The 17,056-nt window shown below is 43.4% G+C and overlaps 1 protein-coding gene across 4 annotated transcripts; it reads right to left on the minus strand.

The window, feature by feature from the left end:
- Positions 1–595: 595 nt before the first annotated feature.
- LOC125514816 (uncharacterized) lies at positions 596–16,439 on the minus strand. Of its 4 annotated transcripts, none has more exons than XM_087528716.1 (19): positions 14,884–16,439; positions 13,836–13,921; positions 13,386–13,754; positions 13,200–13,283; positions 12,676–13,122; positions 11,874–11,940; positions 10,050–10,245; positions 9,780–9,883; positions 9,471–9,677; positions 9,018–9,265; positions 7,451–7,675; positions 7,157–7,378; positions 7,030–7,083; positions 6,728–6,793; positions 6,498–6,635; positions 5,962–6,015; positions 5,302–5,361; positions 1,709–2,077; positions 596–1,635 (listed from the first exon to the last, which is right to left on the minus strand). In XM_087528716.1, exons 1-19 carry the CDS (start codon positions 16,205–16,207, stop codon positions 1,468–1,470), a joined length of 4,488 nt encoding a protein of 1,495 aa, XP_087384842.1. In that variant the 5' UTR covers positions 16,208–16,439; the 3' UTR covers positions 596–1,467. The 4 variants fall into 4 exon arrangements, with proteins under 4 accessions (XP_087384842.1, XP_087384841.1, XP_048536133.1 ...); XM_087528715.1 differs by having other exon boundaries at positions 596–1,632; positions 9,471–9,680; XM_048680176.2 differs by having other exon boundaries at positions 9,471–9,680; positions 14,884–16,438.
- Positions 16,440–17,056: the final 617 nt, after the last annotated feature.

Here is a 17,056-nt window from a genome sequence, read left to right on the forward strand (position 1 = left end):
TCGGGTTTTTTTAGATAGCTTACACATGTGCCATGTTCTCCATCTCATGACTTCTGAATTGGGCATGTGTTCTGTTTCACTACTGTCTCTAGCAACGTGTCAACAGCTTGCGCAGGAGAGGAAACAGTTGCCCATTTTAAGAAGCGTGTGAGTGAATGGCTTCTTGCTTTTATGGCGCAGGCAAACGCCTCAACAACACACCAACAGCTTGCTCCTACGGGCGAGGGGTGGCAAAACAGGTGCACAGATGACATGTTTTGCCTGGTGATGAAAGCAAGGTCGTGTGTGGAGCCCCAAGACACCGACTAAACGTGAATCACCAGCAGAAATAAACCGAAACACTACGCAACAAGAACAGCACTTGCATCTTCACGCAAATATCTGCATCTGGCAGAACAAGCACCCAGAAGCCAAATGCAACAGCATAAAGAGGCATACAAATGGCACAAGACAATTTTGAAGAGATTCCACGCCAAATCGCCACATCAGTGTCTATTTATAGGAGTACACATGCCTGGCTCCAATGCCCAAGCCCATCAGAAAATCACCAATTGGAAACATACAGCAGGCACCAACTGGCAGGGTTCAAGCACAATTAATGGCAACAGTTACCATTACAAAACTGAACAAATGCCTTTACATTGCCAGTGCAGCTTGCAGGACAAGCCAACACATTTGACCAAACTTACAAATCTGGACGGCAAGCGGAAAACACCTGTCTCAGACCAAAATATCTGAATCCCAGCACATAACTGGAAAATCTGGTAAGCATGTTAACTTCCCCTTTGCTGTTGTCAGCATAAATCATGTTAATCCTAGAAAAATATATATCCAAAAGCCTACTGGTTCCATCAGACGACCATCTGATACCAATCAACACAAAAAGGACCAATCCAATCTTGGCCTGTGCTATACCGGCTCTCACCGGTAACTGCCTGCTCAACATTAGTATCTGGTCCAGTCTATCGGACTGCTTTCACTGTCTCCATTCCTACAAATAACATGAATCAGATCTTGTTAGATAGATATTACCAAATGCGTCCTCCCAATCACAGGTGGAATGCCATCCCAGCAGTCATTCCAGGTCCCTTATTTTCTTCTACAGCCAAAAAGGAATGGTGATTCTCACTCTCTTTTGCATAACTAAACTATGCATTTGTAAAAGGTAGGAATGTACAAGGAAAAATTACAAAATCTGTACTCTAAAAAACAAATCTATATACACAGGTGACAGGCGTCTTTGTATAGCCCTGCTAGGTGAATTGCACCTATGTTTCCATTCATCCAAGTCACCCCAGCCCATACCAAACACTCATTCACAACTAGTTTGGTTTGCATCATTCTACACCTTGATTCCAATTAGTTTGGTAATCCTTGCAGCAAAAGCACAGGCCAGCACTGCTTGATGCTTGTGCTTTTCAGTTGACAACACTAGGCATGCAAATTTTTTGTGAATTTCAGCTATCCCTATCCACCAGGCTCTTGTGGTTCATGGGTCTGTGTATTTCGTTTCCATGGTTTCTCTTTAGAAAGAGAATCACGGGGTACATATGCATATCCCTTTGGAAGGCGTTGGTTCTGTGTGGACGCTTGATCAGATGTCATAACCAGCTCCTTTTGAAAGGTTTCTGCCTGCTGCAAAATCATGTGTTGTGCATTAGCTTGGTGCCAGAAATAACTGAACAACTGGAAAGAAAACAGTACAGACCTTATTATCTTTTGTTTTTTGTTTTCCATCTTCCAATTTCAGTAGGGCATTCACTGATCTTTGTGGAAGTCGCTTACCAGCAAGTGGCCCCCTTTCACTGAACTTCCGTTTGAAAGATATCAGTGTCCTTGAGCTATCAGCTGTGTTTCCCTCAGCATCTCTGTTATTAAGGGAAAATCTGACGGTATTTATCCCAGAAATACTGCTATCCACCGTGACATCATCAGATCGTTGCATGGTTCCACTGCATGATTTATTATTAACCGAAGTAGTGGCAGATTCTGAACTAGCTCCGGGTGTTCGGTAGGAGAAAACAACAGTATCCTTGGTTTTGGCGAGTATGTCATGGTCACACAGAACTGTCTCTCTCTGGCAAAATAAGTAACGCAGCGAATTAGTTCATTGTAGGCATTGCAATCTGTTGTCAGCAAGATATTTGAAACTGAAAGGGCATCCGCTATTATGAACATTTACACAAAATCTAATAGGACAATACGCATTGAAGCCACGACAAGGGACTGGACTTCTCCTTTTTGTCAAAAAATACCAATGATTTATTTTTTATAGTTACCAGACTCGCTGACTATGCCAAATATAATCCAATCTGATCAACTCAATCCAACCAATCCCAGTTGGCAGTTGAAGATTAGAGTTTAAAACAAGTACAGATGGAATGAATGACCTCCCAAATATATCTCAATCTGATCAATTTAATTTAATTATTCAACCAATCCCACTGCTCTAACAATTGGAGGTCAGATTTTAGAAACAGTAGACGTGGAACAAATGGCACATACCTCCCCCCCTCTTTTGTGCACTGCACCAACCACACACATACACTACAAAACTGAAACGTATAGCTACTAGAAAGGCTGCACACCAATCAATATCTCATAGGGGCCAGAACCTGGGTACATTTTCGAAAGAAATCGGGTAACGATGCATATGATATTTTCTTTTACAAAAGTTAAGAAAAATGTTCAATTCGAGGGAAAGATGATTAAATTGATTTGGCAAAGGAGAGGTAGGACGGAAGAGAGGGCAGGGGAGAAGGAAGAAGGCATTGTGGTGCTGGATGTTAGCATAATCTTGATTGGTTAGATCATTTTGGAAAGTGTTAGTCAGTCTGGCTTGCATGTTATGGTCTTGGTTTGAGTTAGTTTCTTACGTCAGTTTTGCAACTGGGTTCAAATCGGTCTGGACTTTGCCATGTCCGTGAGTCCCGTAAGCACTTGCATTTGTGTTGCAAGTATTACTAGTAGTTCATGTTGGAGTTAGTACAAGCTAGTTTAGGTTTACGTAGCCATCAAGGTTACGTGCGAACAGATTAGGAAGGAAACAATTTTGAGTCCAGTTTGGATTCAATACCATGTCCGAGTAGGTGTTTTGTCCTGGTTGTGCGCATAGTTAAAAAAAGGCGCGCCTAGGCTCTAGGTGATAGAAGGGGAGCCTTGGCGCAGCGGTGAAGCTGTTGCCTTGTGACCATGAGGTCACGGGTTCGAGTCCTGGAAACAGCCTCTTGCGGAAATGTACGAAAAGGCTGCGTAGAAAAGATCCAAAGTGGTCGGACCCTTCCCCGGACCCTACGCAAGCGGGAGCTACGTGCACCGGGCTGCCCTTTTCTAGGCTCTAGGCGATAGCAAAACGCCTAGCGCTTAATTGCGCTTATGTACCAAAGCGCAAGGTGGTGGCATAACGCACAATTAACACCTAGTGCTTTTTAAAACTTTGATTGTGTGTGAGTATACATAAACACAGCCAACCTATAGTTTTGTAACATGGGTTTGTCATAGAAATAATACAAGGAGGTGCCTTTCGCGGAAGTATTTTGTGTGTGAGTGTTCGTGATACTTTGATATGATCGATCCGTGGGGGAAAACAAACATTTGATCTCAGAGTGGGATCCATGATTAGAACAGCGTTTGCATTGGGGAGGCGACCCCTACTAGTGGCCCGGAGCGGCGGTCGTCGTTCGGTGGAGCGACAAGGAAGTGAAGGCAGACAGGCCGTCATCGGAGAGGTAGTGGAAGATTGAGCGAGCCGATGAGTCGAGAACCTGGAGTGGAAGAGACAAAAGAGACGAGGTCCTTGAGAAGATCCAGATTCATGTTCTTTTTCAGTTTGCTCCTTCTCGGAAGTGACAAATCACGAACCACGAATACGAATTGGAGGGGCGATTTTGATTCACAGATAGCTGGAGCACGAGATACAGCTCCTGCTTAATCTGCTTCTCTCCTGGGCGTATGGGTGTATGCATTTCATGGAGCAGGCACTGTCATCAACCACGCCGAACAAGCATGTGGAGGCCAACGGAGAACGTTGCAATGTCCGTGTTGGTCAGGCAAGTACCTTCTGTGGTCTGGCAGGCCCGCTTGGGGATGGCAACCACTTGTGTGGCAATGTCCAACCTTCTCCATAATATTGTACTTTTGGTTCTACTGGTTGGTGCATGAATCTTAATATGGTACCAGAGCCAAGAAGTCTTGGGTTCAGGTTCCGCTTTAGCAATTTAAATTAAAAAAATTGCTTGACCTTTTTCTATCCATGTTAATACTGGTTGAATTATATGTGGATTGCCTGACCTTCTCCATCAGTTCAGACTTTTGGTTCTATACTGGTTGGTGCATGAAACTTCATGGCGATCAGAGGATGTCGATCCAGTGTAAAGGTACTGGGGCAGGGGAGGCTAATGGGTGTGGCGCGTGATGCCAGAACAGAAGTCTGCGACGAGGCGAGTCTAAGCAGGGGCAGAAGGCCCCACACTGGTGGCTCCAATGGGGACGGAAGTGAATTTGGCAATGGATGTACCAGCCGTTGCTGGAAAATCGTCCATGAGATTGGCATCTTGGGCAGTGGACATGGTTGCTGCAGCGTGTGGCTGTAGTTTGAGGTGGCAGCGGGTGGTGTGGAAACATATTTGGTGGTGCCAGCGGAAGTGGATTAGTTGGAGAGGGTGGCGGTGCTTTGCTGAAGGGCCATGAGATCCTTCTTCAGAACAGCGTGGTTTGCCTATCCGTCATCTGATATCGGTCACAACAAGATAATTTGGGTGTGGTAAGGCCCGAATACTGGAGATAGGGAACTCATCCTCAACAATCCAGTAACAGGTCAGTGACGTGGGTTCCTAACATCGACGAAAGGCTCCGAGGCCTAGAAAAGTTTAGTTTATTTCATTGCTTGATACAAAGAGTTGCACAATGGATCTTTGTACAGCTTGTCCCACAAGAAACAAACTCTAAACCAATCTTGCATAACACAATAACCTTCTATGATTCCTAATTGCTAAGCATGGCTGGGCTACCTCATTAGCCCATAACAATACCGTTCCATAAATTCTGAAACAACACCATCATGAAGTAAATTGAAGGAAACACCAGACAGATAAGGTTGCAAACTTTTAGATAGTGCGACAAAATAAATACTATGAAATTGTATATGCCGTTTCATAGGTTAGTATTCAAGTATTATTTCCATCTATTCTTGTAAGGAAAAAGGAAAGTGACTGATACAAAATAAATAAATAGATGTAGCTTCAAGATGTACTTCAGTTTTCAAGGCACCACAGGAGAAGTACAATTGACGGCCGGACATACCTTCACCTTCTCTCTCTTAATTACCCTCTCACATAAGAGGCGGAACTTCTCCAACTCAACCTGCAAATGATATAATAATGCCTCAAGTAGTCAATCTCTAGAAATGTCTTGTATCATACATAAATGCCTTGCAAGCAAGGCTAGTGCATCAATTTGAAAGAACCATGTAGAACAAAAAAAAGGTGGTTAGCTACGAGCATCTAGTGTGGACCACCATAACTTGAGCTAGCAGGTGCATCTCACCACTTAATAAGTTAATATGTATCGGTTATCTTTCAGCAGCACTGCTCGATAAGAGATAAAAATGAGAATGGTGGGTGCATGGTGCTTCCATGCTCGAGATGAAGCACCAACTGCTACTAGTACTATCCGCAAAAAATAAAATAAAAATGCAACTGGTACTAGTAGGGTTGATTGTTCAGATTATCAGTGATTACTAAGATCAAAACAAGAATCTAGTTACTGTATCCAGCTCACTAGTATGTTCCAGTAATGGAGCGGCATGCTGATATGATGTTAGGAAGTTCTACCAAGCAATAATGAACGCACAATAAAATCCTTTCCAAAAGAAGCGTTTATTGATACCTAACTATTCATAGGTTCTGTGTTCATCCAAATTTACTTGACAGCCAATAATATGCAACAGGCATTATTACTAACCCTCGTCCTTTTCAAGCTATTGACTTCCTCGGGCCAGTACTTCCAGGCATCAGTCTGCATAAAGTTTGAAGAGCAAAATAAGATACTGAAGATAACTGTACCAAGCACAGGAAAAACTAACAAATATGCCTCCTGTTGATCCATTATACTAAGTTACTAACCCTTGCCCGTGCACATTATTTTACCTCATTACGGTAAAAATCTAATGCTATATTTAAGCTAGTCCCTCCATTCCACAATGTAGTGCGCCCGCGCTTCCCGAGATCTAAGTTTGACCATGAATTTAACCAACAAGACCGACTGCGGCGGGAGCAAAAATTATACCACTGAATTCGTATTTCGATACTTAGATCTCGGGAAGCGCGGGCGCACTACATTGTGGAATGAAGGGAGTATCAATTTGCGGCAGGGGACCAAGTTCACTTACTGTTATAGTAGCACATTTATTTGCAGGATAGAAGGTGAATAGTTAGCCTGTTCGTAGGTACAAATGAAAGAAACCCATTGCTCCAAAATAGTCTTGATGCTGCACTTACCTCTTTCTGCTCGCTGCTGTGTTTGCCACAGTATGCCTTGTGCTGCGCCACAGTCCCAAATCCTTTAGTGTTCATGTAGAAACCAGCATCTCTAGCACAAGAAGGATGAAAAGTGGTGTGGCAGTCCTCACTGTTGCACTGCGTAATAGGAAGAGAAACTTGTCAAAACTCTGAAGTGTGTGATCTATTCATGCTCTAAGTTACATAAGCAGGGACAGGTGATGATTTACCTTGAGACACGCACCAACTTTGATGTTGCAGACGCAACAAGTATCTTTCTCCTTTACAAGGGTTTCCTGATTGATATAACATTAAGTAGCCAAATATTAAAATGATGTAGCATAACAAGAGAGGATAACACTAACGAATAACAAAAGCTTCTAGTTACATGGACAGTAAAATCAAAGAGGTGTTATATTTATTCCTGAAAATGAACACCACATTTGATTATATGAACAACAAAAATAACAGAGGAGGTAATTCCAGAAAAGGAAAGCTAGAGAAAACTGCAATGCTTGACAGAGAAGAGTACCATTCCGCTCACTGGATCATCTTGTCCTCTCATGTACTTCGTCTCCAACAACCACTAGGAAAATATTAGGAAAAAAAATTAGAACTCAACCTCATATGGAAACAAAAGGTGACAATAATTTAAATACCTCAGCACAGAACGCATGAGTCCACTGCCCATCTATAGTCTTTCTAAAAGCACCAGATGTTCCATGGCACAGAGCACATCGTACCAGGGATAATTTTGTGCCATTACTGTCAGATTGATCACTAGAGCTAGCATCTTCTGGTGAAATATCTTCACAAAGTTCACATTTCCAGCGGCCAATGCATATCTCTAGATATTTATAGCAATCTATGTGGACAGCAGCCTGTTGAACAGGTCAAAGTTAATAGAACACAATGGAGCATAATACCTCAAAACTCAACAGAATCCAAAGCACCTTGCATCCGGAGCAGACAGATACTCGGTTCAACACAGTTTCACCCCGCAAGCATACATCACAGTAGAGTGCATTTTCTTTTGAGTAAATTGGCATATGAAAAATGCCGGAGTTAGTAACTTGTGAGACTTTGCTGTTGGATGGCTTTGATGAATCCTTGGGCCGTGGTAATGAAGGAGTCCGCTGGGCAACTCTTGAAGATCCAGCACCAAATTTCGGAGAACTCTACAAGTGCACAAGAAATAAGATACATAGCCTCTCAAAAAAAATTAGTCCATATTACCCCCCTAAATTTGTGTTGGAGTTCGGATTACAACCCTCAATTTCAATACCGGTGAAAATACCCCCAAACTACGAAAACTGTTTAGATTACAACCCTATCCTGCTTGAGGTGGTTTTGTTCTCCGGTTTTGTCCTCCGTGGCGCCACATCAGCGTTTCCACATCACTAAACTCTCTCTCCTGAAAAAGAACTCGCTACTTCTCTCTTCCCTCTCATCCCGTGAGAGAGTGAGAGAAGCTACCTACTGGGTGCTGCCGTCGTCATCGTTGCTGACAGCCACAATAACATCGAGGAGAAGCTCCTCACCCCCTCCCCCCCCCCCCCCCCCCCAACTCTCGTTTTCCCTCTGTCTCAATCCCCTTCCTTCTATTTCTTCTCTTCCCGAGGGAATAGGACTGAGCCGCCACCCAGCGCCTCTCGCCGGTGTGTGTGTTGCATCTTACCTCACGTCGCCACCGGAGAAATGGCAGAGTGAATCCATGCTGGAACCGGTAGCTGGCCACTGCACGTCTGGCGGCAGACTACATACTACTAGAAGCATGAACAGGAAAGGAAAGTGGAAAACAATCCATATGCTTCCATTGTATAAGAAAACCACAAGAGGAAGTGAAAGAAAGAATTTGAATCGGGAGGGAGGAATCAAGTCAAATGACTCTGTACCAAGCTCACGCATCACTGCGAAACATCACAGGTCTGGCATTCCATCAAATATTTGCAGTGCAACTTGATCAACATATATCTTTTTTCCCCAAACTCATGCATGATCCAATGACGAAGCCAGATCTCACGGCATCAAAGTACTGGAGAGATTCAAAAAACAGAACGATCTGGAGACACTTGACAGGGTCACCAAAGTGCTCACAAATCACCATGATAGTTCACGACGCGGGGCATCTCTGGAACTATGAGATGTGGCTTCCTCGAGTTGGCCGCTGGGTAGTTGTATGCGTCCTCACACCAGAACTCATGCGAAATTAGCAGCCTCACGCACACCGTCCGAATCAAGGAGCTGGGATCTGACAGTTGCTTCATGCGGGAGACAAACAAAAGGGATGCAGTAGGAACAAGAGAGAGGAAGCTCACGTGGGCATGTTGACCTGCCAATACTAGGGTCAAAGCCACCTCAAACTGGGAAGGGTTGTAATCTGAACTGTTTTAAGAGTTTAAGAGTGTATTTTGAACAGTATTAAAACTGAGTGTTGTAATCTGAACTCCAGCACATGTTTAGGGTGGGTAATATGGACTTCTCTCAAAAAAATCATCTAAAAAAAGTACAGTAAGAAACCTCTCGACGGAGTACATCATCATTTGCATCTTTTCTCACAGTGGAGTTACGCGAGGAGGCTGCAACAGCAGCGGCAGCTTCTGCTAGTACAGCCTGGGCTTCTTTATGTCTCTTCTCTTTTCTGCCACGTTTCTTAGCTTCTCTAACGTCACGAAGAAACTGATTGACACGGATGAAGTCCCATTTTCTTTTACTGAAAACATCCAACTCGCAAGAAAGATTCTGGACAACCTTTACTATTAAGTCTTCTGCAAGATTCAAGTGTATAATGATTCAGAAAAATGAAGACACGGCAGCTTCATTATCTTAGGGCAGCTTCATGGACAGTGTTGACACAATAAGGCCATTGACGTAAAATGAGCAACAAAGGAATCGACAAGGTTTTATTATTCTGGAAAAATGCCACCAGAAAAGTAACGGATACAAATAATATATTAACAGAAGAAATCTTACCGCATCTATGCTTCAGAACCATAGCATTGTCAAGCAGACTAGCTTGTAAGAACAACATTTCTGCTTCTACTTCATCATCAGGCGAATGATCAAGGATTCCCAGAGCTTTTGCCTTAGAAAGTTGATCTGTCACATCAATTCCTGTTGTTTCCGTAAGTTCTACTGAGGAATCCACAGGTCTTTTCTCATCGGAAGAGCATAATTGCTCTTCTAATAATATTCGACCAAGGAAAAATAGATTCAGTTAGAGCATGGAAAGTACCAAAATATAGAATAAGTATTTATTTCGAGAAGGTATTAAGAATTTACCAGGATGATACTGTGTCTGCTTATTCTGCTTCAAATCATGGTTCCAAAGATGAGCAATCTTTGTCTTGATAAATGGATGAATGTAAGAATGAGAATCATCAAAGCTGCATGAAGCAAAATAGGGTTCAACAACCTGAGCAAAATAGGACGACCTACGTGGCTATGTTCATGCAAAAGAAAGAAAAAAAAGTGGTTTGAAAGTAAAGAAAGAAGATGGTTAGAAGCAACCACAGCAGAATAGGCCAAAAAATAATTAGTTGGGTTATTTACTTCAAAAAAGGCTGTCCATGAACGTGATCCATATTACAATCATGATGATTGCATACGCCATTTTCAACTGAATCTGACCCATGTTTAGCATTATCACCCCAAGAAGAGGTTTTATCCAATGAAGATACACACTCCTCCACTTCCGAGCCAAGTTCAGCCTCAGTCAAGTCGTTACTTTTCCTTCTAAGTGATGTACCTGTTCATAACATATTGTAAGAACTAGAACGTACCACACAATTACATGAATAATTATTCAAATGATTTGTTAAATAAAACATATATATTTTAAAAGAAAATACTGTAATGTATATATAATCAGTCCTTTTTGCGTGAATAAGAGTTAACTTTCACATCTAGGTCCATAAAATAAGCAATGCTTTGAGAATTTCCATACGGAAATCCTGTCTGTGAAAGGGATTTCTATTGATTTGAGGATTTCTATACCTTCTCATTGTATGCTTCGTTTCACCCGTTTTTATTATGTTCCATGTATCAGATCATTTGAACCCATAAAAGGAAATAAAATACCACTAACAAGTTGGAAGAAAGATAGAAGAAGCTTTACAACTAAAACTTCCAAGTCACCTAAATTTTACAGAAGCTAGCTTTCAATGGTACAATTTCAAATTCAACAATGTCACCGCATTTAACATGCAATGGCTTCAAATTCACCTATTTTTGGTATGCAGCACTTTGAGCTCGCAAAAGAAATTAAATCATTAAATTAATCTTGCAAATGAGTAGCTATGACTTTAACTGAAAGACTTAATTAAAATACAAAGGTTTGCTCATTTGTCATCACAGCGGCTTCATAAAGTAATCACTGTTTTCAAAAGGTATTTACTTGGTCAGGCAACAGGTGCCTCCATCCATTAGATTTTCTGACGGGAATAGATGCAAGGTGTGGGTCCTAGCTTAGAGGTAGATTTTTGCGCCTAAAGACTGGGTTCTCTTATAATTTTCACTTTTTGATAGAATATAAGTACTTGAAAGTTTCTTTTTTGGGGTCACAACAGTAAAATCTTACTAGAATGGAAAACACTACTACATCATTCAGCACAGGATAACAAGCTCAAACTGGCCCTATGGCCCTAGAATGAGTTGGTCTAGCTAGTAAAGCACACTATGCTCACAAAGAGAACATAACCAAAACATATTGTTTCTTGCATGGCAGTAACGACGGGTAAGAACTGGTCTTGTCCAATACAAGAAAAAATTAAGAAGACACCGGCAATAGCCTTAAAACACCCACAAGCGATAAATATAGAACAGCACTGTCACGACCATTGCATTGCATCATTGTAAGGAATAATAAAAGTGAACTTGTAAGTTGTAACCCAATTACATTTATGAGTGGAGATATCTAATATAGTTCAAAATTATAAGAAAAAGCAATATGAGTAATGCATGCTTGAAATTTGTAACCAATTAAACACTTTAACACAGAAAATAAGGATCCCGTGTAAGCTTGGAAAATTCAAAAAGTTGGCAGCCACTTCATTATAATAGAAGTAGACAAGCTAAAACAAAGAGCATTTAGAGCTGGTGCAGCACTAAGTGAAGTTCTTTTCAGGCTGCCTCTCAGACTGGGTCGCCTCATATATAAGACATCTAACTGGTAACCTTTGTTAAAACGTTTGTTTTGCTTTGTCTAATTTGGTTTCATGAATGAACAATTAACCAAAATAAAACTCACATTCAGTCGCTAATACAAAAGAGAACAGAAGGATAAAACAGCAAGCAACTAAAATGCTATCTAGAGCCTAGAGGTCATGTGAAATGCAGTGATAACTCTGGAGTACTGGTCGAACAAAAAAAATTTACCTTGAAGTTGATTTGGTATCTCCATGGAAGTATCAAATACTTTATTGCCAGAGCTGCTGTTTGATATCTGTCACAAGGATGGGAATCAAAACTGCATCCAGATTTAAAGATCATTTCCTTAAGACCGTAAATAATGACAGCACAGCCTACTAAGCAAAGGTAACCTGGAGGTCACAACCTAACCAGAATAGGGTGACACAAACGATGATGACAGAACAGAATCTAAATGCCATCGGTTAGCTATCATCTCAGTTGAACTTTTTGAGGTAAAGATTAAGAAGACACCCTGAAAACCAATGCTCGGCAGGGAGAGACAAGAAAGCTTAAGATTCCATTCAAGGGACAATCCATTTGTGAACGCTAACAGAAAAGTCATCTACCATTTACTACTGAATTTCAGATAATATACTTGCCATTTAGCATGGAATAGGTCCTGCAATCCTACATAATCAGTGTTCACAGCAAACAGCGTACACACATATCACTTTGCCACTTGGCCTTGTGGAATTTAAAAGAGAACCCATCAGAGCAACTAAGGATATCTCTCCCCTCAAAAGAACACAACAGATAAAATTTCCCTTATTTCCATTTTATACTTTCTCCAACACTCTAAAGCTCGCAGGAAAGCAGATATGGGTGCAGAAACATTGTCAATTAAGGTGTACGCTCACTTTGCCCATTATGCAGGAAAATGAATCAAAGAAAACTATCATCTACACACTGATATTTCATGCTTCGCACCAGTTCAGGTACAACAAACAAGCAAAGCTTCACAGAATACTCAATAGTATGTTTTTCTTACCAATTTTTCATCTACTTCCTTTGCAGTATCCTTGCCTCCAGTTAGGGACAAATTTCCAGTATATTCTTTTGCAAGATCTTCAGCAAGAAAATACTCACGATCAGCACTTCCTTTAACTACGTTCTTTTTTCCATTTTCAAAAGTAGTTCCAGTTGAACGTATTGCCTTCTCTTCTTCAAGAATCTTGTCATTATCTTTAGATCTTGGTGATGAGGGTTTTGGTACAGCAGAATCTGACATCTCAAATGTAGCTCCTTTGTCCTCTAGGACTAATGAACTCTTCACATTGCCACTATCTGTACTGTCAGACCCATCTAGTTTGTTATCTTGCACCACATCTGAGCTCCCTTTAAGAGTGATTGCTTGAACAGCTAGTATATGTGCAGATTTTTGAAGCCACTTGATGATTTTCAACTTCAACCCATGGGAAAAGGTCGTGGTTTCACCCTGAGAATCAGAGAATTAGCAAAATAGCTTGGAAATAAATTTGTAATACTAGGCATAAGCTACTACATCCAAAGTACCACGAGAGCAGCTTCCAAGGATGCTGAAGAAATACCCACTTCGGATGCTATATCACTCACGCTAGCATTCCCTCTTTCGATTAGCTGCAAATACAGCAGACATTAATTTTTCTTCCCTGCCAAAGGCTCAGCAGTACATGCCTAGGTAATTATTGAATTCTGAATCAGGAGCAGTTAGCCAGTTACCTTTTTAAGCACCATAGCAATATCACCAGAGTTTCTCATAAGATTCTCACCAACTGACGGATGATCAGTATCAATTTCCATACTTCGAGTTGCTTGAGCATTTAAATTTCTAACCTTATGGGGCAAAGCACCATGCTCCATCGTCTCTACTTTGATAAGATTATCAGGGTTAAAGCTACTGGTTTCATGGTTCAAGGATCTGTCCTTTTTCTTGCGTGTGAATCTCAGTTTTGGTATCTTTCCACTGCCGAGATTTGCATCATTCAGCCTCACTTCTGTAGGACTCTGCTCAGATGCATTACTACCTTTCCCTACAGAGTTGACATATCCAACTGAAGAATGCTTTGAGCAAAACGCTCTCAGCTCAACCTGCAGAACAAACAAACATGAAAAATGAACTGCAGCAATCTACATAAGGTTGTGGCAACAGCCAGAAGATAATGGTCTCACATTAGGAAGTCCAAATTTTCCCCATATCTCCATTTGGTGCTTGGACTCTCGTGCACATATAGGATGAAAGGCTGTCCGGCAGGCCCCTGAAACCACATGGAGCTTAGCATTAACAACATGCAAAAGTGGGTAAAACTCTGCACGACTGGATAGTAACCATAAATTAATAACTCTTTAGCATGGCTATATATATGATAGATGGTACTAATTATAACTGGCACAAAAGTTGAGGGGAATAACAAAGATAACTCAAACAGAACATGTTTCTTTTCAGAGTATAATGTATCACAAATGAACAGCTTTTAGGGCACATATTTAGGACATAATTCAATGCTTACTATATTTTGAGCAGCCACTTTACAAAAATGTCATATCAAAAAGAGCTCAGGGTATTGCGATAGAGAATGTTTCAGCCATGAGAAAATAACACACAAAGCATTGTTGGTTAATTAGGCAAACAAGTCAATCAACACAAGACAATAACAGTATCACAATCAAATAAGTGTCAATCACATAGCCAAGGAATCAATCAACATAAAACAAGATTCCTTCATGTCACCACGAGAAAATAACAGAGAACATCTTCGTTTACTTAGACAAGTAAGTCAATAACACAGGACAATACCAAAGTATCACAGGACACCACTTTAGTCAAGGAAAACCTTACTAAGAGGCTGCATCCACTCGTTATAAAAGACTATTACAGAAGTTTGTCACTCCACATAGGAGAAAGGATAGCAATACACTGAAAAGATACAAGCCGAATCAAATATCACAAGGCCTATTGCTAGATCACTATTTTAGAAAGCATCACTATTTTACAAATCATTCTAATGCCCCAGCCTGGTACAGCAGAATACGGATTATCATGCTCAACTGCAAACAGCATTCTACACCTAATTTTAAACAATTAATGATAATGATACAACACAAGACTGCAGTTCTCAAGCAATATTCTTCAAAACATATGGTCTCATAACCTTACGAATTATATTTAGTCAATCAAACTCAAAATGTGATAATGGAAACAAGGAGTAAAAGTACATACCATGGCTGCATCGAATGCATGCACCATGCTTAACCTTGCAAATGTTACACACCAGTTTCCTCTGATTCTCTTGCACCCATCCAACATTTGTAATAGGCTCCATTGAATCCATTTCCTCCACAAGAGCCTCTGGCCTCCAAAGAGTACAAAACAAGTGTGCGAATTTTAGGTTGCCTCCATCTGCAGTTCGACTAGGCTCCCCTATTACAGGTTTTAGGGCCCCTTTCTCCTTTGGGCATAGCAAACACGGCATTGAAAGGGTGATGCCTGCATCTTTCTTCAATGAGCACCCTGTCGACTCCACATACTTGCACCAAGTGCACAACCACTGGCCATCTGGCACAACATGCAAGCCATAGCACCACTGGTGCACGGAAACCTTGCAGTTATTACAGCAAAGCATCCTATTGGACGCCATTTCAGTCTCTCCCAAACAGCAAACATCGCACATCGTCCCAGCCTGAGATCCCAGGCATGGAAGCAGCACAAGCTGCTCCAACCCAGCATCCACACCTATGAGCTTCCTCTTCTTGTTTGGCCTCTCAGAAGTGAGCACAACTCGCTGCCTTGCTCCTAGCAGCCAATGCAGCGATGTGCCTGCCTCATCTGCACATGCTGGTGACGCGGTGCCGCCGCTGCTACTACCTTGCTCCACTTCCATTGGCCACTCCCGCTTCACAACAGCATCATGTAAGCGCTGCTCCAGGCTCTGCTCACCACGCTCTCCGGTAGTAACCAGCTGCTGCACGACCACATCATGTATGCCCTGCTCCACGCTCATGTTACTGACAAAATCCATGGTCTGCCCACTGCGCTCCTTGGTACTGACGACCTCTTCGCCGCCCACGCCCAGGTAGGAGCTCGTCTCGGCGACAGCGACATCAAACGTCTCGCCTTGGTCCAGCAAGTCCTCGGTGGTGCCCAGGAATGGGATGGCGAGGCAGGGGTCGAGCTTCCCGTGGGCGAAGGGGAGCTTGGGCGTCAACATTTCGACGTCGCCCATGGTGACCGGCCTGAAATAGGCCTCGAAGTGGTCCCACGCGCCCTTCTTCCCGGAGGAGAGCGCCGCCGCGTTGAGCTGCGGCGGGCGCTCCTCGGCGGCCGCGTCCGGGAGCTCGAGCTTCTTGTGCTTCTTCCGCCTGTCGCTGGGCCCCGACCAGCTGACGAGGCGCGCGGGCAGGGTGGGCGCCCTGGACGCCGTCTCCTCGCCCTCGAACGGGGTCCGCAGGGACAGCGCCTTCCTGGCCTGCTCGAACGGGTCGACGCCGCCGAGGGCCGGGCCCTCCGGCGAGCCCTCGGCGCCGGCCATGCCCCGGGCGCTCATGCGGGGGAGGGGCGCATCGCCGGGGGAGGCGCCCGCGTCGGGGGAGGGGGCCTCCGGCGAGGCGGGACGGCGGGGAGGGCCGGGGCGGGGCTAGGGTTAGGGTTTCGTTCCGAGCGACCGACCGACCGGGGAGGGAGAGCTCTGCTCAGTTTCCCGACCGCGCCTTCGATTTCTCTCTCCGGCCCGGTTTTCTCGGTATGGGGTTCGGATCCGATGGGAGGGAGGGAGGGAGAAGGGGGGAGGGGGAGCGGGGCGGGGTGGGGTGGGGTGGTGGGGGCTAGCTGGCTAGGGGCGCGTAGTAGGCGTGCGTGGCCGCGCCGGGACACGGGGTCCGTTGTGCATAGACCCAAATCGCGGGCTGGATGCACGCCGCGAACGGCAACTTTACAGCCCCCGGGCTGGCTGGCGTGCGCGCGGTGTTTCGTTCGGGTGAAGCGAGGCCGGGAGCGCAGACGGAACGGAAAACGGGGAGGCGTGTCCCGTCCTACTGTCAACCGCATTTGGAGGCTTCCATCTTTGGCGATTCGACGGTGCAGGATGGATGCAGCAATAATGTTATTAATTATTATTATTTTCCAGGTAATATACGCCCTCGATTGCGATCTGATTTTACCAAATAATTGCCCTTGCGTTGCAGCGGGACACAAGTGTTTATTGGTATATCTAACTGGCGAACGTTTGTTGGGATGGAGCTCCCAGTGAACGACTATAAAGTCATTGGATTGTGATCAGAGGCATGTCTTTTTTTCAAAAAATTACGTTGTGCCACTGGCATTTTGTTTTCTAAACATGGCAATTCTCCCTTTCATACATGGCAAATCCCTCACAAATGCATGGCAATTTTAATTG

The sequence above is a fragment of the Triticum urartu genome, chromosome 6A (assembly GCF_056163025.1).
Source record: "Triticum urartu cultivar PI428250 chromosome 6A, HENAU_Tu73, whole genome shotgun sequence".
In the NCBI taxonomy this organism is placed as follows: Eukaryota; Viridiplantae; Streptophyta; class Magnoliopsida; order Poales; family Poaceae; genus Triticum; species Triticum urartu.